This window comes from Salmo salar, chromosome ssa13, assembly GCF_905237065.1.
Source record: "Salmo salar chromosome ssa13, Ssal_v3.1, whole genome shotgun sequence".
In the NCBI taxonomy this organism is placed as follows: Eukaryota; Metazoa; Chordata; class Actinopteri; order Salmoniformes; family Salmonidae; genus Salmo; species Salmo salar.
The window spans coordinates 75,911,490-75,937,297 of record NC_059454.1 but is presented as its reverse complement, the minus strand read 5'-3'; the positions used below and the strand labels follow the sequence as shown (position 1 = coordinate 75,937,297).

At 41.3% G+C, this 25,808-nt stretch overlaps 1 protein-coding gene across 2 annotated transcripts in view; it reads left to right on the top strand.

Annotated features, from left to right (window-relative positions):
- The window catches only part of LOC106568000 (delta-sarcoglycan), a 351,309-nt gene that overhangs the window by 302,191 nt on the left and 23,310 nt on the right, over positions 1-25,808 (top strand). For both annotated transcript variants that reach the window (XM_014137970.2, XM_014137971.2), the window contains exon 6: positions 3,830-3,902. In XM_014137970.2, coding sequence (XP_013993445.1) covers positions 3,830-3,902 — 73 coding nt within the window. The remainder of the gene's footprint in view (positions 1-3,829; positions 3,903-25,808) is intronic.

The window sequence follows — 25,808 nt, the reverse complement described above, 5'->3', positions numbered from 1 at the left end:
ATTTCCTTCACTCCTGCTGAGGAGGTGTGACTCCCAGCAGCAAAGCTGTGAAAGTAAAAGAATGGATCAAACTTCCCCCGCGGAGCTAAGCTCTTCAAACTCAACGCAGAGCAGACCCCTGCCAAGCCTGCGCCCAAGAGGACTCTGGGATGCATACAGGAGGACCAACACTACAGTGCCTTCAGAAAGTACTTACACCCCTTGACTTTTTCCATTGTTTGTTGTGTTAAAGTCTAAATTTAAAATTGATAAAATGTAGGTTTTGTGTGACTGATCTACACACAATACCCCGTAAAGTAAAAGTGGCATTAGGTTTTTAGAAATTAATTAAAAATGGAAAGCTGAAATGTTTTGAGTCAAAAAGTATTCAACCGTGTGGTTATGACAAGCCTCAATAAGTTCAGGAGTAAACATTTACTAAACAAGTCACATAAGTTGCATGGACTCACTCTGTGTGCAGTACTAGTGTTTAACATACCCCACACATACAATTATCTGTAAAGTCCCTCAGTCGAGCAGTGAATGTCAAGCACAGATTCAACCACAAAGACCAGGGAGGTTTTCCAATGGTTCGAAAAGAAGGGAATCTATTGGTAGTTGGGTAATAAAAAAAGCAGACATTGAACATCCCTTTGAGCATGGAGCATTTATTATTTACACCTTTGGATGGTGTATCAATACACTCAGTCACTACAAAGATACAGGTGCACTTTCTAACTCAGTTGCCGGAGAAGAAGAAAACCGCTCAGGGATTTCACCATGAGGCCAATGGTGATTTTAAAACAGTTACAAAGTTAAATGGCTGTGACTGGAGACAACTGAAGATGGATCAACAACATTGTACTATAGTTACTCAATACTAAAATAAATGACAGAGTGAAAAGAAGGAAGCCGGTACAGAATAAAAATATTTCAAAACACGCATCCTGTTTTTAACAAGGCACTAAAGTAATACTGCATTAAATGTGGCAAAGAAATTAACTTTTTGTCCTGAATACAAGGAGTTGTTTTTGGGAAAATCCAACACAACACATCACTGAGTATCACTCTTCATATTTCCAAGCATGGTGGTGGCCCCATCATGTTGTTTGTCATCGGCAAGGGCTAGGGACTTTTTTAGGATAAAATAAACAGTATATAGCTAAGCATTGACAAAATCCTTGACGAAAACTGGGTTCAGTCTGCTTTCCAACAGACATTAGAAGATCAATTCACCTTTCAGCAAGACAATTACCTAAAACACAAATACAAATACAGTTGAAGTCGAAGTTTACATACACCTTAGCCAAACACATTTAAACTCTGTTTTTCACAATTCCTGACATTTAAACCTTGTAAAAATTCCCTGTCTTAAGTCAGTTAGGATCACCACTTTATTTTAAGAATGTGAAATGTCAGAATAATAGTAGAGAGAATGATTTATTTTAGCTTTTATTTCTTTCATCACATTCCCAGTGGGTCAGAAGTTTACATACACTCAATTAGTAATTGGTAGCATTGCCGTTAAATTGTTTAACTTGGGTCAAACGTTTCTGCTAGCCTTCTACAAACTTCCCACAATAAGTTGGGTGAATTTTGGCCCATTCCTCCTGACAGAGCTGGTGTAACTGAGTGAGGTTTGTAGGCCTCCTTGCTCGCACACGCTTTTTCAGTTCTGCCCACAAATGTTCTATAGGATTGAGGTCAGGGCTTTGTGATGGCCGCTCCAATACCTTGACTTTGTTGTCCTTAAGCCATTTTGTCACAACTTTGGAAGTATGCTTGGGGTCATTGTCCATTTGGAAGACCCATTTGCGACCAAGCTTTAACTTCCTGACTGACGTCTTGAGATGCTTCAATTTATCCACATAATTTTCCTCCCTCATGATGCCATTTCTTTTGTGAAGTGCACCAGTCCCTCCTGCAGCAAAGGACCCCCACAACATGATGCTGCCACCCCCATGCTTCACAGTTTGGATGGTGTTCTTGCAAGCCTCCCCCTTTTTCCTCCAAACATAACAACGGTCAATTGGTCAAACAGTTCTATTTTTGTTTCATCAGACCAGAGGACATTTCTCCAAAAAGTACGATCTTTGTCCCCATATGCAAACCGTAGTCTGGATTTTTTTATGGCAGTTTTGGAGCAGTGGCATCTTCCTTGCTGAGCGGCCTTTCAGGTTATGTCGATATAGGACTTGTTTTACTGTGGATATAGATACTTTTGTACCTGTTTCCTCCAGCATCTTTGTACTTTTCACACCGAAGTACGTTCATCTCTGGGAAACAGAATGTGTCTCCTTCCTGAGCGGAATGACGGCTGCGTGGTGCCATGGTGTTTATATTTGCATACTATTGTTTGTACAGATGAACGTGGTACCTTCAGGCGTTTGGAAATTGCTCCCAAGGATGAACTAGACTTGTGGAGGTCTACAATTCTTAGGTCTTGGCTGATTTCTTTTGTTTTTCCCATGATGTCAAGCAAAAAGGCACTGAGTTTGAAGGTAGGCCTTGAAATACATCTACAGGTACACCTCCAATTGACTCAAAGTATGTCAATTAGCCTCTCAGAAGCTTCTAAAGCCATGACATCATTTTCTGGAATTTTCCAAGCTGTTTAAAGGCACAGTCAACTTAGTGTATGTAAACTTCTGACCCACTGGAATTATGATACAGTGAATTATAAGTGAAATAATCTGTCTGTAAACACGTGTTGGAAAAATTACTTGTGTAATGCACAAAGTAATTACTTGTGTAATGCACTAACCGACTTGCCAAAACTATAGTTTGACTCCACCCTAAGTGTATGTAAACTTCCAACTTCAACTGTATACACTGGAGTCGCTTACCAACACGACATTGATTGTTCCTGAGTGGCCTACTGTTGTTACAGTTTTGACTTAAATCGGCATGAAAATCTATGGCAAGTCTTGAATATGGCTGTCTAGCAATGATCAACAACAAACTTGACAGAGTTAGAAGAATGTTTTGAAGGACAATGGGCAAATATTGTACAATCCAGGTGTGCAAAGCTCTGAGTCTTACCCAGAAAGACTGGGTAATTGCTGCCAAAGATGATTATAACATGTATTGACTCAGGGGGTTGAATACTTATCTAAACAAGATATATGTGTTTTTTTTCAATTAATAAAAGAAAAGGTTCGAATTTTTCTTCCAATTTGACATTACAGAGTACTTTGTGTGGATCATTGACAATTAAATCCATTTTAATCCCACTTTGTAAAGCAACAAAATGTGTGAAAAGTCAAGGGTGTGATTACTTTCTGAAGACTGTACATCAGAAGAGCTCCTCCTGGAACAGATCGTTAAGCACAGAGCTATCTTTCCACATGGGTGAGGGAGCGCTTCCCTTTGCATATTTACCCTCGCCACTTTCAGAGCGAAAAGCTGAGAGCTGTAATTTAAGAACAACCCTAAAGGAATAACGGCCCTGTAAATTTTCTCAAGTACTCTGGTACCCGACCATCACCCCGTTCCTATAATTGAAATAACCCCTTTTTTCATGGTGTTTTGGTGTCCCTACGGTGACACAATGGGCTTTGAAACACATTTAGTCAAGACCTTTGATCCGCTAGCCTGATTCTGCTTACTGTGATGCAGCACCCTAACCTAAAGGTTTATTCAATAGCATAGGGTGGGACTACAGTAGCTCAGAGCCAAAGTTAACTCTGTGGAGTAGGTGAGACCTTGTTGGACATGGCGGGCCATATAGATTTGTGGCTTCAGAGATTATGTCCATTGATTTGGCATCACAATGTGGTATTGAGCGACGGGCCGATGGCTTGCAGAGTGGGGAGGTCTCCTGGCTAATGGTGTGGTTCTGTGATTGCAGGTGCCGAGGGAGCTGTGTTCAGCAACTCTGTGGAGACGCCACACGTCAGGGCCGAGCCCTTCAAAGAACTACGGTAAAATATTTATCTTTGAATAATCCACCCTGATGCGCACACATATAGTAGATACATACTGTACATACATACATACATACATACACAAACTCACACACAGCTATAACACCATGCATCACCTTTCTCATGTTCTATGCATTTATAATCAAACAACATTCAACAAAAAAACTGTTGGGGAATTGCTGTGGCATGTTACTGGGTTGCTATTATAAAATGATGGAAAAATTGCTCCTGTCGTGGGCAGAGGACCTACTGTACAGTTTAGTTTGTGCTGGTGCATTTGGGCTGACTGAAGATTACAGGGCATTTCCCTAAGCCATGGTGTGTCGCTCAGCGAGAGTGAGGGTGTGATTTGGATTATTGCCTGTGAAATGATTTACTAACCCAGGGTTTTCCAAACTCGGTCCTTGTGACCCCAAGGAGTGTACATTTTGTTTTTTGCCCTTGCACTACACAGCTGATTCAAATAATTAACTAATCATCAAGCTTTCAATCAGATGTGTGGTGTTTGGGCAAAAAAACGAAATGTGCACCCCTTAGGGTCCCGAGGGCCGAGTATGGGAAGCCCTGCTCTAACCCCATACATTCTACCAATGTCAACCATTATACGCTGAAAAAAAATACAAAAGCAACATTTAAAGTGTTTCTTGAGCTGAAATAAAAGATCCCAGAATTGTTTCATACACACAAAAAGCTTATTTCTCTAAATGTTGTGCACACATTTGTTTACATCCCTGTTAGTGAGTATTTCTTCTTTGCTTGTAACGGTCGTCATACGTAGTGGACCAAGGCGCAGCGAGTTGAGTGCTCATAGTGACTTTATTTAATACTGAACAAACAAAACAAGAAAACGATCGAACGAACAGGATTGCAGGCTAAACACACAGCTATGCAACAACAACTTCCCACAAAGGGACAGGTGAAAACAGGCTACCTAAGTATGACTCTCAATCAGCAACAACGATGTACAGCTGTTCCTGATTGAGAGCCATACCAGGCCAACAAAGAAATACACAACAGACTGAGCATAGAAATACAAAATATATAACATAACCCAAAAACCCCGGAATACTCTAACCAAACACCCCTCTACATAAACACAGATACTAACAAACCCCGAACCACATAAAATAAATATCCCTCTGCCACGTCCTGACCAAACTACAATAACAAATAACCCCTTTACTGGTCAGAACGTGACAGTACCCCCCCCCCCAATGGTGCAGACCCCGGATGCACCTCACACAAAAACTAAACACAAAAATAAACCCCCCAAACTAAAGGGAGGGAAGGGAGGGTGGCTGTCATCACCGACGGTTCCCGTGCTACACCCCCCCTCCCCAATCCTCCTACTGTGGAGGTGGCTCAGGCTCTGGCCTTAGTCCCCCACCTAACCTGTCCACCCCCGCTGAATACCTCTGGCTGAGGCACGTCGTTGTAGCCCTCGGGCTGAAGCGCTTCGCTGTAGACCTCGGGCAGAAGGACGACTCTGGAAGCTCCGGACTGTAGGGCGACTCTGGAAGCTCTGGACTGTAGGGCGACTCTGGCTGCGCCGGTTCCGGACTGTAGGCCGTCTCACTCGGCTCCGGACTGTAGGCCGTCTCACTCGGTTCCGGACTGTGGGCCATCTCTAGACGGGGCATTGTCGCCGGACACTCTGGACGGGGCACTGTTGCCAGAAGCTCTGGACAAGGCACTATTGCCAGAAGCTCTGGACAAGGCACTATTGCCGGAAGCTCTGGACAAGGCACTATTGCCGGAAGCTCTGGATGGGGTACTGCCGTCGGAAGCTCTGGACTGGGCTGACGCACTGGAAGCCTGATGCGTGGGGCTGGTAGTGGAGGTACCAGACTGGAGACATGCACCCCAAGGCTAGTGCGAGGAGCAGGAACAGGACGAGTTGGACTGGGCTGACGCACTGGAAGCCTGGTGCGTGGTGCTGGCTTTGGATGTGCCAGACTGGAAACACGTACCTCGGGGCTAGTGCGAGGAGCGGGAACAGGATACACTGGGCCGTGAAGGCGCACTGGCGGTCTTGAGCGCAGTGCTGGCACCACCCTTACTGGCTGGATGCCCGCTTCCCCCTGGCAAATGCGGGGCGCTGGCACCGCGCAAACCGGCCTGTGAATGCTCGGCCTCAACGCCGTGCGCATCACCCCATAGCACGGGGCCTGACCAATAAGAGGCTGCTTCCTATAAGCACGGGGAGTTGGCTTGGGGCTTAACCCTGGCCCAGCCACACTACCCGTGTGCCCCCCCCCACCCTCCCCCCAACATTTCTTGGGGCTGCCTCTCAGGCTTAAATGCCAACCGTGTGTATCGAGCCTCATACCGAGGCTCGCCTTGGCTGCCTCTATCTCCTCCGGTGGGCGACGATATTCCCCAGCCTGGTGCCATGGTCCAGCCCCGTCCAGGATCTCCTCACATGTCCAAGTTTCCGGATAGTCCACATAATTCCTCCGTTGCTCTTGACATTTGCCAAGATAATCCATCCACCTGACAGGTGTGGCATATCAAGAAGCTGATTAAACAGCACAGGTGCTTGTGCTGGGTACAATAAAAGGCCACCCTAAAATATGCAGTTTTGTAACACAACACAATGCCCCAAATGTAAAAGATTTTGAGGGAGCGTGCAATTGGCATGCTGACTGCAAGAATGTCCACCAGAGCTGTCGCCAGGTAATTTAATGTTCATTTCTCTACCATAAGCTACCTCCAACGTTGTTTTCAAGAATTTGTCAGTATGTCCAACCAGCCTCACAATCACAGACCATGTATAACCACGCCAGCCCAGGACCTCCACATCCAATTTCTTCACCTGCGGGATCGTCTGAGACCAGCCACCTGGACAGCTGATGAAACTGTGGGTTTGAACAACCAAATAATTTCTGCACAAAATGTCACAAACCGTCTCAGGGAAGCTCATCTGCATGCTCGTTGTCTTCTCCAGGGCCTTGACTTGACTGCAGTTCGGCTTCGTAACCGACTTCAGTGGGCAAATGCTCACCTTTAATGGGTACTTGCACGCTGGAGAAGTGTGCTCTTCATGGATGAATCCCGGTTTGAACTGTACTGGTCAGATGGCTGACAGCTTGTTTGGTGTCGTGTGGGTGAGCGGTTTGCTGATGTCAACATTCTGAACAGAGTGCCCAATGCTGGTGGTGGGGTTATGGTATGGGCAGGCATACGATACGGACAACGAACAAAATTACATTTTATCAATGGCTATTTGAATGCACAGAGATACCGTGACGAGATCCTGAGACCCATAGTCGTGCCATTCATCTGCCACCATCACCTCATGTGTCAGCATGATAATGCTACACAATTCCTGGAAAGCTGTCCCAGTTCCTCCATAGCCTGCATACTAACCAGATCTGTCAACCATTGAGCATGTTTCGGATGCTCTTGATCTACGTGTTTGACATTGTGTTCCAGTTCCCGCCAATATCCAGCAACTTCGCACAGCCATTGAAGAGAAGTGGGACAATATTCCACAGGCCACAATCAACAGCCTGATCAACTCTATGCAAAGGAGATATGTCACGCTGCCTGAGGCAAATGGTGGTCACACCAGATACTGACTGGTTTTCTGATCCACGCCCCTACCTTTTTCTTAAGGTATATGTGACCAATAGATGCATACAGTGCGGGAAAAAAGTATTTGATCCCCTGCTGATTTTGTACGTTTGCCCACTGACAAAGAAATTATCAGTCTATAATTTTAATGGTAGGTTTATTTGAACAGTGAGAGACAGAATAACAACAAAAAAATCCAGAAAAATGCAAGTCAAAAATGTTATAAATTGATTTGCATTTTAATGAGGGAAATATGTTTTGCAGAGGGGTCAAATACTTGACTTAGTACTTGGTGGAAAAACCCTTGTTGGCAATCACAGAGGTCAGATGTTTCTTGTAGTTTCTTGTTTCTTGTAAAATCCCTCCTGCACACATCTCAGGAGGGATTTTGTCCCACTCCTCTTTGCAGATCTTCTCCAAGTCATTAAAGTTTCGAGGCTGACGTTTGACAACTCGAACCTTCAGCTCCCTCCACAGATTTTCTATGGGATTAAGGTCTGGAGACTGGCTAGGCCACTCCAGGACCTCTTCAGCGTCTGATCCCGTTAGCGGGATCAAAATCCAGCGAAAAATCATATCGCCAATTAGCATTAAAAAAAAATCATAATTTAAAAAAATATATATATATTTTTTTTTTATAGATACACCTCTCCTGAATCGACCCACGTCGTCCGATTTCAAAAAGGTTTTACAGGAAAAGCAAATCATTAGATTATATTAGATGAGTCCATCGTAAAAAGCAGCTTCATAGCCATTTTCCGACCAACCACTTGCATCACATATAATCAAAAAACAGCTAAATGCAGCACTAACCTTTTACAAACTTCATCAGATGGCACCCCTAGGACATCATGTTATACAATGCATGCATTCTTTTGTTCAATAAAGGTCATATTTATATATAAAAACAGCATTTTACATCTCTGTCTGAGGTTGACTACATAATTTCCCCTCAAAAGCGTCCCGGTAAACAATGCTACATTTCCCTAAATTACTATCCTATAACGATTTTTTAAATGTATATTGTCAATCTAACATTTATAGATGAATATCTCTTGAGAACACCCGTTATACCAGATTTTAAATTAACTTTACTGGGTAATCACACTTTGCGATAAAAGGAGATGCGATACTCAGAAAATTAGCTAATATACAGAGCTCGGCGCCATCTTGGAAAGAATCGCATGTCACATCTTATCTTGTATAATATTGTCAATAATCGCCTACCTTTAGTTGTCTTCATCAGAAAGCATCCCAGGTCCACAACAGATGTATTTTCGGTCAAAAAGTCCATACTTCACGTTCCATTAGCCTGATGTTGGTAGCGCGTCCTATGGCTCTCTCCAAGCGCAGGGCAGAAGTTCAGAATAAATGCAATGCTCGCGCATGTAGGTTCGTTCAAACATGTCAAACATGTTGTATAAAATAAATCTTCAGGGCCTCTAACACCAAGAGAGCCAATAAGATTCGAGGGGGATGATGTCATGGCCTTTAAAACCGTATCCAAAGGTGGGGGCAGACATGGCCGCCGGCGTCATAATGGTGATGGCCCATCCCCTGTGACCAATTTCAAACTCGTGTCATTCACTGAGTTTTGACTCTATAAGGCTCAAACCACTGTGAAAGGACTGGCGACATCTAGTGGAAGCAATAGGAAGTGCTCACTGAACCATGGTTAACGGTGTGATTAATAAGGAAAGATGAGAAGTCGAGTCCACAATTCAGAATTCCACTTCCTGTTTCAATCGGTCTCGGGGTTTTGACTGCCATTTGAGTTCTGTTATACTCACAGACACCATTCAAACAGTTTTAGAAACTTTAGAGTGTTTTCTATCCATATATAATAAGTATATGCATGCCCTATCTTCTGAGTTTGATTAGTAGGCCGTTGAAAATGGGAACGATTTTTTTTCAAAATGCGCTGTCCTTATTCTTCTTGAGCCACTCCTTTGTTGCCTTGGCCATGTGGTTTGGGTCATTGTCATGCTGGAATACCCATCCACAACCTATTTTCAATGCCCTGGCTGAGGGAAGGATGTTCTCACCCAAGATTTGACAGTACATGGCCCTGTCCATCGTCCCTTTGAAGTTGTCCTGTCCCCTTAGCAGAAAAACACCCCCAAAGCATAATGTTTCCACCTCCATGTTTGACGGTGGAGATGGTGTTCTTGGGGTCATTGGCAGCATTCCTCCTCCACCAAACACGGCGAGATGAGTTAATGCCAAAGAGCTCCATTTTGGTCTCATCTGACCACAACACTTTCACCCAGTTGTCCCCTGAATCATTCAGATGTTCATTGGCAAACTTCAGACGGGCATGTATATGTGCTTTCTTGAGCAGGGGGGCCTTGCGGGCGCTGCAGGATTTCAGTCCTTCACGGCGTAGTGTGTTACCAATTGTTTTCTTGGTGACTATGGTCCCAGCTGCCTTGAGATCATTGACAAGATCCTCCCGTGTAGTTCTGGGCTGATTCCTCACCGTTCTCATGATCATTGCAACCCCACGAGGTGAGATCTTGCATGGAGCCCCAGGCCGAGGGAGATTGACAGTTCTTTTGTGTTTCTTCCATTTGCGAATAATCGCACCAAATGTTGTCACCATCACCAAGCTGCTTGGCGATGGTCTTGTAGCCCATTCCAGCCTTGTGTAGGTCTACAATCTTGTCCCTGACATTCTTGGAGAGCTCTTTGGTCTTGGCCATGGTGGAGAGTTTGGAATCTGATTGATTGATTGCTTCTGTGGAAAGGTATCTTTTATACAGGTTACAAACTGAGATTAGGAGCACTCCCTTTAAGAGTGTGCTCCTAATATCAGGTCGTTACCTGTATGAAAGACACCAGGGAGACAGAAATCTTTCTGATTGAGAGGGGGTCAAATACTTATTTCCCTCATTAAAATGCAAATCAATTTATAACATTTTTGACATGCGTTTTTCTGGATTTTTTGTTGTTGTTATTCTGTCTCTCACTGTTCAAATAAACCTACCATTAAAATTATAGACTGATAATATCTTTGTCAGTGGGCAAACGTACAAAATCAGCAGGGGATCAAATACTTTTTCCCCTCACTGTATCTGTATTCCCAGTCATGTGAAATCCATACATTAGCGCCAAATTAATATATTTAAATTGACTGATTTCCTTATATGATATGAACTGTAACTCAGTAAAATCTTTGAAATTGTTGCATGTTTTTTAGAAACACATCTCCCCAGCCACACTTCCCTATCTAGAGCACTGTGTTGTGCGCAATCATCTCATATGACCTTGATTTAACCTTTATTTAAAGCATTTCATTTTTTATTTCAGATGGTCCAGCACCAACCTCAGACAATTTTAATTCTCATTTCTGGATAAGGATAAAAACACAGGATAAAATCTGTTATGATAGCGCGAAACACATGGCCAAGGCTCTAAATTAACATTTTTCATCGGTAGCACTGGTGCTCCCAATTTAAAAAAATTAGGAGCACCACATGGAATGTAGGAGCACCAGAAAATTGTATTTTTTTCAATTGATTGAGATACAGCCTATATTTGGCCTTTATGAATTGTAGCCACTTTTGAAACTAATATGTAACACTGCAAAGAGTTTATTATAAGATGTTGATACAAATCCCTGTTATTGAAATTCCAAAGTAATTTGAGGAGTATTAGGTTTCTACAATGTGTAAAAGCAAAATGTTCCTACTGAGATGCATTACATTATAAAATTGTACACTGTCTCTTTAAAATGTCAGGTTTGTCCTGACAAAATTCAAGAAATCTGTCATTCATTCATTGCTATGATCATTGCTTTCTTCCGGTTGTCATCTCGTACGTGTGGCAGAGCCACAGAACAGAAATGGCAAAGAATCACCCCACCCACAAGTCCCGTATGGCCCACAGGAATCGGATCAGGAAGCCCAGATCAAACCTCTATGAGTCCATGAAAGGGGTCGAAACTAAGTTCATGAAGAACATGCGTTTCTCCAAGAAGCACAATTAGAAAGGCTATAAGACAGCCAATGCAGCAGCCAAGAAGATCGCTGATGCAGCACCCGCAGGCCCTTAGACTGGATGGCTACTCTCTGAGTGTAACGGCTGTCTGAAGTAGTAGACCAAGGTGCAGCGTGGAATTTGTTCATCTTTTATTTTAGATGAAAAAAGGTACTTCACAAAGAAACACAGACGACAGCCAAACAGTCCTGTCAGGTATCCTAACACACTAAACAGAAAACATCTACCCACAAACCCCAAAGGAAAAACAGGCTGCCTTTGTATGACTCCCAATCAGCAACAACGATCTACAGCTGTTCCTGATTGAGAGCCACACACGGCCAAACCAAAGAAACAAACCAACATAGAACGCCCACCCATGTAACACCCTGGCCTAACCAAAATAGAGAACCAAAAACTCCTCTCTATGGCCAGGGCGTTACACTGTGTATCTCCATGTTCCATTAACTTTTGCACAATAAAGCTATGCTTTGTAAAAAAAAATATATATATATATATATATATATATATATTACAGTGGTACATATATATATATATATATATATATATATATATATATATATTCACTGGTACAGTACATACATATATATATATATATATATATATATATATATATATATATTTTTTTTAATGTACAGTACATATATATATGTATGTACTGTACCAGTAAAATGTTTGGACACACCGACTCATTCCAGGGTTTTTCTTTATTTTTACTATGTTCTACATTGTAAACTATGAAATAACACATATGGAATCATGTAGTATCCCAAAAAGTGTTAAACAAATCAAAATATATTTTATATTTGAGATTCTTCAAAGCCTTGATGACAGCTTTGCACACTCTTGGCATTCTCTCAACCAGCTTCATGAGGTAGTCACCTGGAATGCATTTCAATTGACAGGTGTGCCTTGTTAAAAGTTAATTTGTGGAATGTTTTGCTTATTAATGTGTTTGAGCCAATCAGTTGTGTTGTGACAAGGTAGAGGTGGTATACAGAAGATAGCCCTATTTGGTCCGTATTATGGCAAGAACAGCTCAAATAAGACAAACGACAGTCAATCATTACTTTAAAACATGAAGGAAGGTCAGTCAATCTGGAAAATTTCAAGAACATTGAAATGATGAAATTGGCTCTCATGAGGACCGCCACAGGAAAGGAAGACCCAGAGTTACCTCTGCTGCAGACTGGTACTGTATATATACTTACATACATATTGTGTATACACAAAAAATGCTATGATCATTGATCTCCTGAAGAAGCTATCCAATTACAATTTAGGAGACCATCTTATCCAGAGCAATTTACAGTAGTTAGTATATACATTTTCATACTGGCCCCATGTGGGAATTGAAGCCACAACCCTGGCATTGCTCTACAAGCTGAGCCACACAGGATTACCATCCCTTTTCTGTGCCACAAAATGTTTGGATATACTGGTAAAGTTACCAGGCCGTTAGCTAGCCAATGAAGTAACATGACTGAACAAAGAGTAAACAAATCAATTAAGGACTCGCGAGTAGTTTTAGAACATCCCACTACATGGTTTATGAATGTAAGCTGCAGTCCCGACGAGCCACTATAGGAAGATAAAAATGTTGCGCAGGTAATATGGTTCAGATCTTTTGACCTGGTTGGGCTTCTGTGCTGTAACGTGACACTTTCTAAGGCTTCCATTGGCTCTCTAAAGCTGCCAGAAAGCGGAATGGGGTGTCTGCTGTCTCTGGGCAAAGTACAACAGCTCTGTTTGTGAGTGGTCAGCCTGGGGACAGTGAGACTGAGATGCGCGTTCACCAGACTTCTCCATGTTTTTCTTTCTCTCTCTGAATGAATACAACGTTGCCCGGTTGGAATATTATCGCTATTTTACGAGAAAAGTAGCATAAAAATTGATTTTAAACAGCGTTTGACATGCTTCTAAGTACGGTAATGGAATATTTTGAAAAAAAATTGTCACGAAATGCGCTCGCGTGTCACCGTTTGGATAGTTACCTGAACGCATGAACAAAACGGAGCTATTTGGATATAACTATGGATTATTTGGAACCAAAACAACATTTGTTGTTGAAGTAGAAGTCCTGGGAGTGCATTTTGACGAAGAACAGCAAAGGTAATCCAATGTTTCTAATAGTAATTCTGAGTTTAGGTTGTCCCAAACTTGGTGGGTGTCAAATTACCTAGTTTTGATGGCCGAGCTATGTACTCAGAATATTGCAAAATGTGCTTTCGCCGAAAAGCTATTTTAAAATCGGACATAGCGATTGCATAAAGGAGTTCTGTATCTATAATTCTTAAAATAATTGTTATGTATTCTGTAAACGTTTATCGTGAGTAATTTAGTAAATTCACCGGAAGTTTTCGGTGAGTATGCTAGTTCTGAACATCACATGCTAATGTAAAAAGCTGGTTTTTGATATAAATATGAACTTGATTGAACAAAACATGCATGTATTGTATAACATAATGTCATAGAAGTGTCATCTGATGAAGATCATCAAAGGTTAGTGCTGCATTTAGCTGTGTTTTGGGTATTTGTGATGCATGCTAGTTGCTTGGAAATGGCTGTGTTTTTTTGTGTCTATGTACTCTCTTAACATAATCTAATGGTTTGCTTTCACTGTAAAGCCTTTTGGAAATCGGACAACGTGGTTCGATTCAGGAGAAGTGTAATAAAATGGTGTAAAATAGTTATATGTTTGAGAACTTTGAATTATGACATTTTGTGGTTTTAAATTTGGCGCTCTGATTTGCCACTGGCTGTTGAATAGTGTGATTTCGTCCCACCTCCCCTAGAGAGGTTATCTTCAACATATTCTTACACTCCCCCCTAGACCATTTTAAAAATAAATATACTTAAAATGTATTTTTAGAAAACAATTAACCTCTTGACGGTAGCCTAGGATAGGGGGCGCTCCAGCGATTTTTGAAAAAAATGTGTGCCCATTTTAAACGGCCTCCTACTCAAACTCAGAAGCTAGGATATGCATATAATTAATACTTGTGGATAGAAAACACCCTAAAGCTTCTAAAACTGTTTGAATGGTGTCTGTGAGTATAACAGAACTCATATGGCAGTCAAAACCCCGAGACCGATCGTAACAAGATGTGGAATTCTGAATTGCGGACTCAACTTCACCACTTTGCCTGTAATTCACACAGTGAGCAATGGTTCAATGAGCACTTCCTATTGCTTCCACTAGATGTCCCCAGTCTTTACAAAGTGATTTGAGTCTCCTACTGTGAAAACTGAATGAATGAGACGCTGTTGAAATTGGTCACATGAGGAGGGCCATCACCATTATGACGCCGGCGCCCCTGGCTACCCTCCCCTTTCGAAACGTTTTGAAAGACAATGCAATCATCCCCCTTGAATCTTATTGGAGCTCTGGTTGAAAAAGGCCCTAAAGATTTATGTTATACAACGTTTGACATGTTTGAACGAACCTAAATGAAAAAAAAATGCATTTTTCCGAAAGAGCTGGCCCGCGCACGACGGAAGTTTTGGAGCAGCCTTCAGACGCGCTAACAAGAACAAGCTATTGGAACATAAAGGAGTAATTTTTTCGAACGAAAATACATTTGTTGTGGACCTGGGATTCCTGGAAGTGCTTTCTGATGAAGACAACCAAAGGTAAGGGGTTATTGACAATAGTATACAAGACTAGATTTGATATGCGATTGTTCCAAGATGGCGCTGACCTGTATTACTAGCCTATTTTCTGAGTATCGCATCCCCTTTTATCGCAAAGTGTGATTACCCAGTAAAGTTATTTTTAAATCTGGCATTACAGGTGCTTTCAAGAGATATTCATATATAAATCTTAGAATGACAATATTACATTTTAAAAATGTTTTCGAATAGTAATTTAGTCAATTGTAGCACTGTTTCACCGGATGCATTTGAGGGAAAATAGTTAGTCAACGTTACGCGCCGATGTAAAATGCTGTTTTTATATATAAATATGAACTTTATCGAACAAAAGAATGCATGTATTGTGTAACATGATGTCCTAGGAGTGTCATCTGATGAAGTTTGTAAAAGGTTAGTGCTGCATTTAGCTGTTTTTTGGTTATTTGTGATGCATGTGGTTGGTCGGAAAATGGCTATGTGGCTACTTTTACGATATACTCCTCTAACATAATCTAATGTTTTGCTTTTGCTGTAAAGCCTTTTTGAAATCGGACAACGTGGTTCGATTCAGGAGAGGTGTATCTATAAAACGATATGACATAGTCCTATATTTGAAAAAAATATATTAAATTTCGTTATGCTAATGGTGATAGGATTTTTTCGCTGGATGTCCGTCCCGCATACGGGACGAGCCCGTCAATTAAAAAACTTGAAAAAATAGACAGTATAAAAAACAAAATCATTCACATTAAACACCTTGCATTTCTATAAAACACAAAGTGCACACAGTACTTGCTGTTACAATAGGAAATTGATTTCATAAAAGTTATAGAAAATAAGTATTAACAGGTGTAATGATGATGTCCTGATTCCTACCACATCCTGTATTAGGAGGAAACTCACACACAATAAAAAATAACAATTGTCTGCAAGACAATATTCAATCATCCTATTGTCAAGGTAATCATTCACCAAGTCCTTTAAAAGTGACCAGCTCTTCCACACTGGTATCAGTCCCACATAGATAACTATTAAAAATGATGTTCTGACACTCTGCCGGTAGAGAGAATTTCTTCTTCCGTTCCACTGGTTGCACTTCACCGGTGATCTTGTATTGTTTCAGGTACAGTCAAGGGATATTGCTGCAGCCTCAGACGACAGATTCTCATAACCTGTAACGAAGGAAACAGAAAGTGAAAGTAACGTCCTGGTTTTAAGAGAAATTCATATTTCACATAGATTTCCCTAAGTAAGCAAGCCGCAATTTTCAGGAAAACGTTGGTCATTTCACCTAGATATCCCTAATAAAATGACTGCGGTATACAACATAGAAGGTTATGAAGTTCTGATCATCTTACTATGCTTCTTCACCCGAGATTGGCCCCCGTTTGCTAATCAATCAGTTCTTTATTCTCCAGGCTCCACTTTGTCATCAAAATGGACAACCTTGCAATGAATGACATGTATCCATCGTGATTGCCCCTGTACTTTTACTGCTGACCTCGTTATGAGCAAAACTTGATAAGGACCTTCCCATTTTGGCCCTAATGTGTCTGTTTCATATTTTTTTACCATCACCCACTGTCCTGGTAATACATCATGTTTCCCCTTGGGAGTTATTCCCCACGACTCTTTTAATTGTCTGTCTGCTTCCCCTACTGTTGTATGCAATAGTTAAGCATTGTGTCACTCATGAAGTGAACGCTTTTCTCAAATCTAACGTGCCTGGTATTATCACATTGTCCATTGTAGTAACTACCCATGCTCAGCCATCCTCACACCCCCCTCCACAATGCTTGAACCATCTGTGTATAAGATAAACTCAGGTTTTTCCAACGAATGACTCTATAAACCAATCAGAGAGCTGATCCAAAACCAACTCACAACAGTCGTGTTCAAGTAATGTGGTATCTGTAGGATACATCAGAGTAGCTGGATTACATGGTGTCTTTTCAACTATACCCATGTCCCATAAATCTTTAATCACTACTTTAGTAGCGTCCATAGCTTCCTTGCTAATGGGATATTGTTTTGTGCAAGGTGGGGCAACACCTATCAAACACACTGGTTCCATATCCCAAGTTCCACACAAATTTTTCTTCGTAGTACAAATAGGATGGTTCTGAACCGTAGAGCCCTGCAGTTGTCTAATTTGCCACGTCACCTTTCCTTCAGAAAAGTTCAATGTAGAGTCAAGTTGCATAATAACATCAAGGCCTAAAATAGGTTGTTCAAATGAGCCTGTCCACACCCTTGTATCAATCTTCATTGGACCGATAGAATTTGATAATGGTTTGGTCTGTTTCATATCTGCCCCCCCCCCCCCCCACTCCTGTTGCTCTCATCTTCTTGGGCAATACAGTGACTTCAGGACCCGTATCTACTAAAGAATCTACTGCAAAGTTGTTAACCATCATGTTCACATATATTCCATCCAACTTCAGCTGAGATGGGATGTAAGAGGGAGTCCATTAGTTTACCTCCACAGCATCCAGCAAAATCTACTGCTGAGCCGGAGAGAGCTTCTTACATTTCTGCATCAGCATTGTGTCGTTGGAGCTGTTGTCATGATTCCATTTTCCCTTAGACGGACCCTGCTTCTCCTGACAATTCCTCATAATTCCTCATTTTCTTTTCCGACATTCTCATTGCCAGTGACCAGAAATCCCGCAATAATGACATACACCAGGTTTCTCTTCTACTGAACGAATAATGTTGTTGGTTTCACTCGGAACCTGTACAAATCTGATAACAGCAGGTTTATTATGTTGATTTGTATTTGCATTTATTATGGATCCCCATTAGCTGCTGCCAAAGCAGCAGCTACTCTTCCTGGGGTCCAGCAAAATTAAGGCAGTTTATACAATTTTAAAAACATACATTCACAGATTTCACAACACACTGTATGCCCTCAGGCCCCTACTCCACCACTACCACATATCCACAGTACTAAATCCATGTGTATGTATAGTGCGTATGTTATCGTGTGTGTGTGTGTGTGTGTGTGTGTGTGTGTGTGTGTGTGTGTATGTGTGTGTGTGTGTGTATGCATGTGTCTATGCCAATGTTTGTGTTGCTTCACAGTCCCCGTTTCTTCCATAAGGTGTTTTATTATCTGTTTTTTTAAATCAAATTTTACTGCTTGCGTCAGTTACTTGATGTGGAATAGAGTTCCATGTTGTCATGGCTCTATGTAGTACTGTGTGACTCCCATAGTCTGTTCTGGACTTAGGGACTGTGAAGAGACCTTTTGTGGCATGTCTTGTGGGGTATGCATGGGTGTCCGAGCTGTGTGCCAGTAGTTTAGACAGACAGCTCGGTGCATTCAACATGTCAATACCTCTCATAAATAAAAGTAGTAATGAAGTCAATCTCTCCTCCACTTTCAGCCAGGAGAGATTGCCATGCATATTATTAATATTAGCTCTCCGTGTACATCCAAGGGCCAGCCGTGCTGCCCTGTTCTGAGCCAATTGCAATTTTCCTATGTCCTTTTTTGTGGCACCTGACCACACGACTGAACAGTAGTCAATGTGCAACAAAACTAGGGCCTGTAGGACCTGCCTTGTTGATAGTGTTGTTAAGAAGGCAGAGCATCGCTTTATTATAGACAGACTTCTCCCCATCTTAGCTACGACTGCATCAATATGTTTTGACCATAACAGTTTACAATCTAGGGTTACTCCAAGCATTTTAGTCATCTCAACTTGCTCAATTTCCACATTATTTATTACAATACTTAGTTGAGGTTCAGGGTTTAGTGAGTGTTTTGTTCCAAATACAGTACTTTTAGTTTTTGGAATATTTAAGGCTAACTTACTCCATGCCACCCACTCTGAAACTAACTGCAGCTCTTTGTTGAGTGTTGCAGTCCTTTCAGTCGCTGTAGTAGCTGACGTGTATAGTGTTGAGTCATCCGCATATATAGACACTCTGGCTTTACTCAAAGCCAGTGGCAAGTCGTTAGTAAAAAAAATTATATAGCAAGTGGCCTAAACAGCTACCCTGGGGAATTCCTGATTCTAACTGGATTATATTTGAGAGGCTTCCATTAAAGATCACCCTCTGTGTTGTCATGACGTTGGCCTGTGGGTAAGGTTTATGACCCCCCCCCCCCATAAATACCTTTCCCCCTTCCCCTCTCTTACTGACCCTACTGAAGGACTGCTGTCCTGTTAAATATAGAGAGTCTGGGAACATCAAACAAATGGAGAAAGGTACCACATATTTTGTTAATAAAACCAGTTGGAAATATGCTTGGGAACGTAATGAGTATGTATGTCAGTTCGGTTGTCATCTGAGACATTATGACTGATGACAGGACGACATAAACTGTATCTGAGAAAGTATACATCCTCTAGTTATCAGAGTCACATGGAATTGTTATGCAATTGAAATGTTTGATATTGAAAATGTTTGTTAGGAGATGAAATGTAAATTTAGCTTCCGAATGAGAGATTTGGGTTTTCATAAGGAAAGTGCCCTGCTCGATCAGTAACCCAACCCTGTGAAGAGACAGGGGTTATAAACAATGAACCACCTCCCTCCCCCTCCCCACTATATAATCCTTTGACGAAAAGATAACCAAGGAGTTCCAGTACTGGAGGTCTGCAGCCTCTACGTTAGAAGGACACACATGTCAAGTACAGAACTAAGCCAACCTCGGCGTGAGCTCTGGTATGAACTGGTATGAACTTTGAGCTTATTCACTACAGAAGTGCTACTTCCTAGCCGTTGAGTTAGCAGCGGCCGCTGCTAACGTGGGTTAGGAAAGGACGGACGACGGATCCAGTCTAACAACCAGACGAAGATACCACCACGTATCCAATGGACCACCATTGACATTCTTCTGAAAACAGGGAGATCTGTTGGCCAACCCGGCCAGCATCTACGACCAATCTACCGAAGCGCAGCTCAGAGTAAATATTTATTGCATTTTCCTTTTCCAAATGGGCGGTAATTTAGAATGCATAAGATAATGTATTTACGATAGCATAGCTGCTGTTTCTGTGTTCCTAAATCTTCCCGCTCTTTCATTCAAGCCCAACCCCCTTTCCTTTGTGTAACTAGCTTTCATACAGGTTCCGTCCACCAGGACGTTTTCTGTATGACATCATTGTATTCTGTGTATTTGTAATTCTGTGTGATTAGTTAGGTATTTAGTAAATAAATAATTAAACCCAATTTTGTATTGCTGATTCAACTTGTTAGCCAGGGTTCGTGAAGATAGCCAAGAATTTACAACTTTCATTATGAGACTGAAAATAAGACAAGGATTAATATTGACTGCTATCGAGGTAAAATATTACTAAGTATTTTAAGAGTTTATTCGGAAGATAACAGCTCTATAAACGTTCTTCCGTGGTGCCCCGACTTTCTAGTTAATTACATTTACATGATTAGCTTAATCAGGTAATATTAATTACAGAGAAATCATTTTATAAGTTAGCATGTCATATCACTTAATCCGGCATAGCCAAAGACACGACAGTGTTCTGTTAGACAAGTAACTATTTATCCACATTATATCAGGGGGTGTATAGCCATAACACATATACTTTTTGATGTCTCTGTCCAATCGTGACAACTTTTCAATGTTGTCACCGTAGTTTTGTCTCTCCCAGTCATTAGTTGTGGAAACAATTTTTTTCACAAATCATCATGTATGGATTGCATCAGCTGATGAGTGATTGCCCCATTTTTGGAGGAATTGAGTGTATCTTCATCTTCCATGCCACGTAACCCACTGTGTCTAACCACCTCTGCTCTAAACATTTCTTCAAAATCAACAAATGGTTCTTTCGGTTTTTGAACACATTTGGTTATCTCTCCCCAATTGGAACCCTTAAGGAAAACATGTATGGCTTTCCATCCATTGGCCACATCTTGCTCTTCAACACCCACAGCTCTATAAACCTTTTCTTCAAGTACACCATGTTCGCGGTTGTTCAGAACAACGGCTAGTAACTGTAACCCATCATGAGGATGTAGATTGTAGAGTTTCTTATAATGATTCAAATGGTCTCACGTTTTTATACCCACTTCTCGGGGATGTTTCAACGTTTTCAACCATTCATCCAACTGTTTTGGAGATGATGATTTATGTGTGTTACTGTCACCGGAGGTTTCTATTTTCTACCTTTTACACCCTGTGTTCTAGTTGGCCTAAGACATCGTTCATCACTGCTGTCAGTATCTGCTGACTCAAAGCCAGGCAGTGCTGACCAGATGCTTGAAACCCGATCATTCTTACGCAACTCAGCCTGTGGGCGTGGATTGGAAAAACAAATAGTCCTCCACAAGTTGGAGCCAAATATGTTTTTACGATCCTTGCCTGTAATTGTTGTATTTCTTCTTTCAAGTTTTTGATTTGTGAACCAAGAGCTTTCAAACTATCCTTATCTCTCTGCAATGTCCTGTCAAGAGCTGCAACATCGAGAGCATCCTGACTGGTTGCATCACTGCCTGGTATGGCAATTGCTCGGTCTCAGACCGCAAGGCACTACAGAGGGTAGTGCGTACGGCCCAGTACATCTCTGGGGCTAAGCTGCCTGCCATCCAGGACCTCTACACCAGGCGGTGTCAGAGGAAGGCCCTAAAAATTGTCAAAGACCCCAACCACCCCAGTCATAGACTGTTCTCTCTACTACCGCATGGCAAGCGGTACCGGAGTGCCAAATCTAGGACAAAAAGGCTTCTCAACAGTTTTTACCCCCAAGCCATAAGACTCCTGAACAGGTAATCAAATGGCTACCCGGACTATTTGCATTGTGTGCCCCTACAACCCCTCTTTTACGCTGCTGCTACTCTAAGTTTATCATATATGCATAGTCACTTTAACTATACATTCATGTACATACTACCTCAATTGGCCCGACCAACCAGTGCCCCCGCACATTGGCTAACCGGGCTATCTGCATTGTGTCCCGCCACCCGCCACCCACCACCCACCAACCCCTCTTTTACACAACTGCTACTCTGTTTATCATACAGTTGAAGTCGGAAGTTTACATACACATTAGCCAAATACATTTAAACTCAGTTTATCACAATTCCTGGTGTGGAAGTGGTGTGTGGTCATCCACACCCCCTCCCAAAATGGCTGCTGTGCCATTTCTTCCACTTGCATTACTTGACATAGATCCAGAATAACTAGATGTGAAAATCTAGTAAGTCCAGAACTGGCATAGTGATGAACCTGTGGACTATTAGATCCAACGAGATCCACAGCTCTCTGGACTTAGTCCCCTACCCCTCACCCTCTTTTTTTAAATGGCTGAAAAGTCAAACTAGTACTGTATTTGTAATTTGTAACACCAGGGAATTAGTAAAAATGCCCTGTCTTAGGTCAGTTAGGATCACCACTTTATTTTAAGAATGTGAAATGTCAGAATAAAAGTTGAAAGAATTATTTATTTTAGCTTTTATTTCTTTCATCACATTCCCAGTGGGTCAGAAGTTTACATACACTCAATTAGTATTTGGTAGCATTGCCTTTAAAATGTTTAACATGGGTCAAACGTTTCTGGTAGCCTTTCACAAGCTTTCCATAATAAGTTGGGTGAATTTTGGCCAATTCCTCCTGACAGAGCTGGTGTAACCGAATCAGGTTTGTAGGCCTCCTTGCTCGCACATGCTTTTTCAGTTCTTCCCACAAATGTTCTATAGGATTGAGGTCAGGGCTTTGTGATGGCCACTCCAACACCTTGACTTTGTTGTCCTTAAGCCATTTTGCCACAACTTTGGAAGTATGCTTGGGGTCATTGTCAATTTGGAAGATCCAGTTGCAACCAAGCTTTAACTTCCTGACTGATGACTTGAGATGTTGCTTCAATATATCCACATACATTTCCTCCCTCATGATGCCATCTATTTTGTGAACTGCACCAGTCCCTCCTGCACTCAAATTATGTCAATTAGCCTATCAGAAGCTTCTAAAGCCATGACATCATTTTCTGGAATTTTCCAAGCTGTTTAAAGGCACAGTCAACTTAGTGTATGTAAACTTATGACCCACTGGAATTGTGATACAGTGAATTATAAGTGAAATAATCGGTCTGTAAACAATTGTTGGAAAAATTACTTGTTTCATGCACAAAGTTGATGTCCTAACCGACATGCTAAAACTATAGTTTGTTAACAAGACATTTGTGGAGTGGTTGAAAAACAAGTTTTAATGACTCCAACCTAAGTTAAGTGTATGTAAACTTCTGACTTCAACTGTATATGCATAGTCACTTTAACCATATCTACATGTAGATACTACCACAATCAGCCTGACTAACCGGTGCCTGTATGTAGCCTCGCTACTGTAGCCTCGCTACTGTTATTTTTCAATGTCTTTTTACGGTTGTTCTTATTTCCTTACTTACCTATTGTTCACCTAATACCTTTTTTGCACTGTTGATTAGAGCCTGTAAGTAAGCATTTCACTGTAAGGTCTACACCTTTTGTATTTGTCGCACTTAACAAATAAACTTTGATTTGATTGTCCCAAAATAATTTCTCATCCCGTTTTCTTACTTTGGCTAATACAGTTAAAGACCATCGTGTCTTTGTCAAGGAATTAGACATTCTCTGTATTTTTGCCCAAGCTTTTTGTATATCAGACAGATTCCATATTCCATCTTTGTCAATAATGAAGGAATATTTCTTTATTATCTCTTGCCTACACTTCTCTACTTTGAAATGGTTCTTCATATCACTAGATAGTGAATTTAAAATATTTTTCATGCTCACATCCGGAGGAGCTGTTCCGCCCTTTTCTAGAGTGGTTTTCTCTCTTAACAATGGCATTATATTAACTTCAAAAGCTGTATAATATATATCTCTGTTTTTATATATTTATTTAACCCCAAAATATATATATACAGTGGCAAGAAAAAGTATGTGAACCCTTTGGAATTACCTAGATTTCTGCATAAATTGGTCATCAAATTTGATCTGATCTTCATCTAAGTCATAACAATAGACAAACATAGTGTGCTTAAACTAATAACAGAAATTATTGAATTTTTCTTGTCTATATTGTATACATAATTTAAACATTCACAGTTTAGGTTGGAAAAAGTATGTGAACCCCTAGGCTAATGACTAATTGGAGTCAGCAGTCAGCTAACCTGGAGTCCAATCAATGAGACGAGATTGGAGATGTTGGTTAGAGCTGCATTGCCCTATAAAAAACACTCACAAAATTTGAGTTTGCTATTCACAAGAAGCATTGCCTGATGTGAACCATGCCTCGAGCAAAAGAGATCTCAGAAGACCTAAGATTAAGAATTGTTGACTTGCATATAGCTGGAAAGGGTTACAAAATGATCTCTAAAACCCTTGATGTTCATCAGTCCATGGTAAGACAAATTGTCTATAAATGGAGAAAGTTCAGCACTGTTGCTACTCTCCCTAGGAGTGGCTGTCCTGCAAAGATGACTGCAAGAGCACAGCGCAGAATGCTCAATGAGGTAAAGAAGAATCCAAGAGTGTCAGCTAAAGACATACAGAAATCTCTGGAACATGCTAACATCTCTGACGAGTCTAAAATACGTAAAACACTAAACAAGAATGGTGTTCATGGGAGGACACCACGGAAGAAGCCGCTGCTGTCCAAAAAAAACATTGCTGCACGTCTGAAGTTTGCAAAAGTGCACCTGGATGTTCCACAGTGCTACTGGCAAAATTATTCTGTGGACAGATGAAACTACGGTTGAGTTGTTTGGAAGGAACACACAACACTATGTGTGGAGAAAACAAGCCACAGCACACCAACATCAACACCTCATCCCAACTGTAAAGTATGGTGGAGGGAGCATCATGGTTTGGGGCTGCTTTGCTGCCTCAAGGCCTGGACAGCGTGCTATAATCGACGGAAAAATGAATTCCCAAGTTTATCAAGACATTTTGCAGGAGAATGTTAAGCTATCTGTCCGCCAATTGAAGCTCAACATAAGTTGGGTGATGCAACAGGACAACAACCCAAAACACAGAAGTAAATCAGCAACAGAATGGCTTCAACAGAAGAAAATACGCCTTCTGGAGTGGCCCAGTCAGAGTCCTGACCGCTATCTGATTTGAGATGCTGTGGCATGACCTCAAGAGAGCAGTTCACACCAGACATCCCAAAAATATTGCTGAACTGAAACAGTTTTGTAAAGAGGAATGGTCCAAAATTCCTCCTGTCTGTTATGCAGGTCTGATCCGCAACTACAGAAAAAGTTTTGTTGAGGTTATTGCTGCCAAGGGAGGGTCAACCAGTTATTAGATCCAACGGTTCACATACTTTACCACCCTGCACTGTGAATGTTTATACGGTGTGTTCAATAAAGACATGAAAATGTATAATTGTTTGTGTGATATTAGTTTAAGCAAACTGTTTTTTTCTATTGTTGTAACATAGATGAAGATCAGATCAAATTTAATGACCATTTTATGCAGAAATCCAGGTAATTTCAAAGGGTTCACATACTTTTTCTTGCCACTGTATATATATTTATATAACCCATTTTAAGGACTCAAACCTCTTTTAGCCTCTCTAGGGTCGGCGGGACGAAATCGTCCCACCTACGTAACAGCCAGTGGAATCCTGTGGCGCGTTATTCAAATACCTTAGAAATGCTATTACTTCAATTTCTCAAACATATGACTATTTTACACCATTTTAAAGACAAGACTCTCGTTAATCTAACCACACTGTCTGAT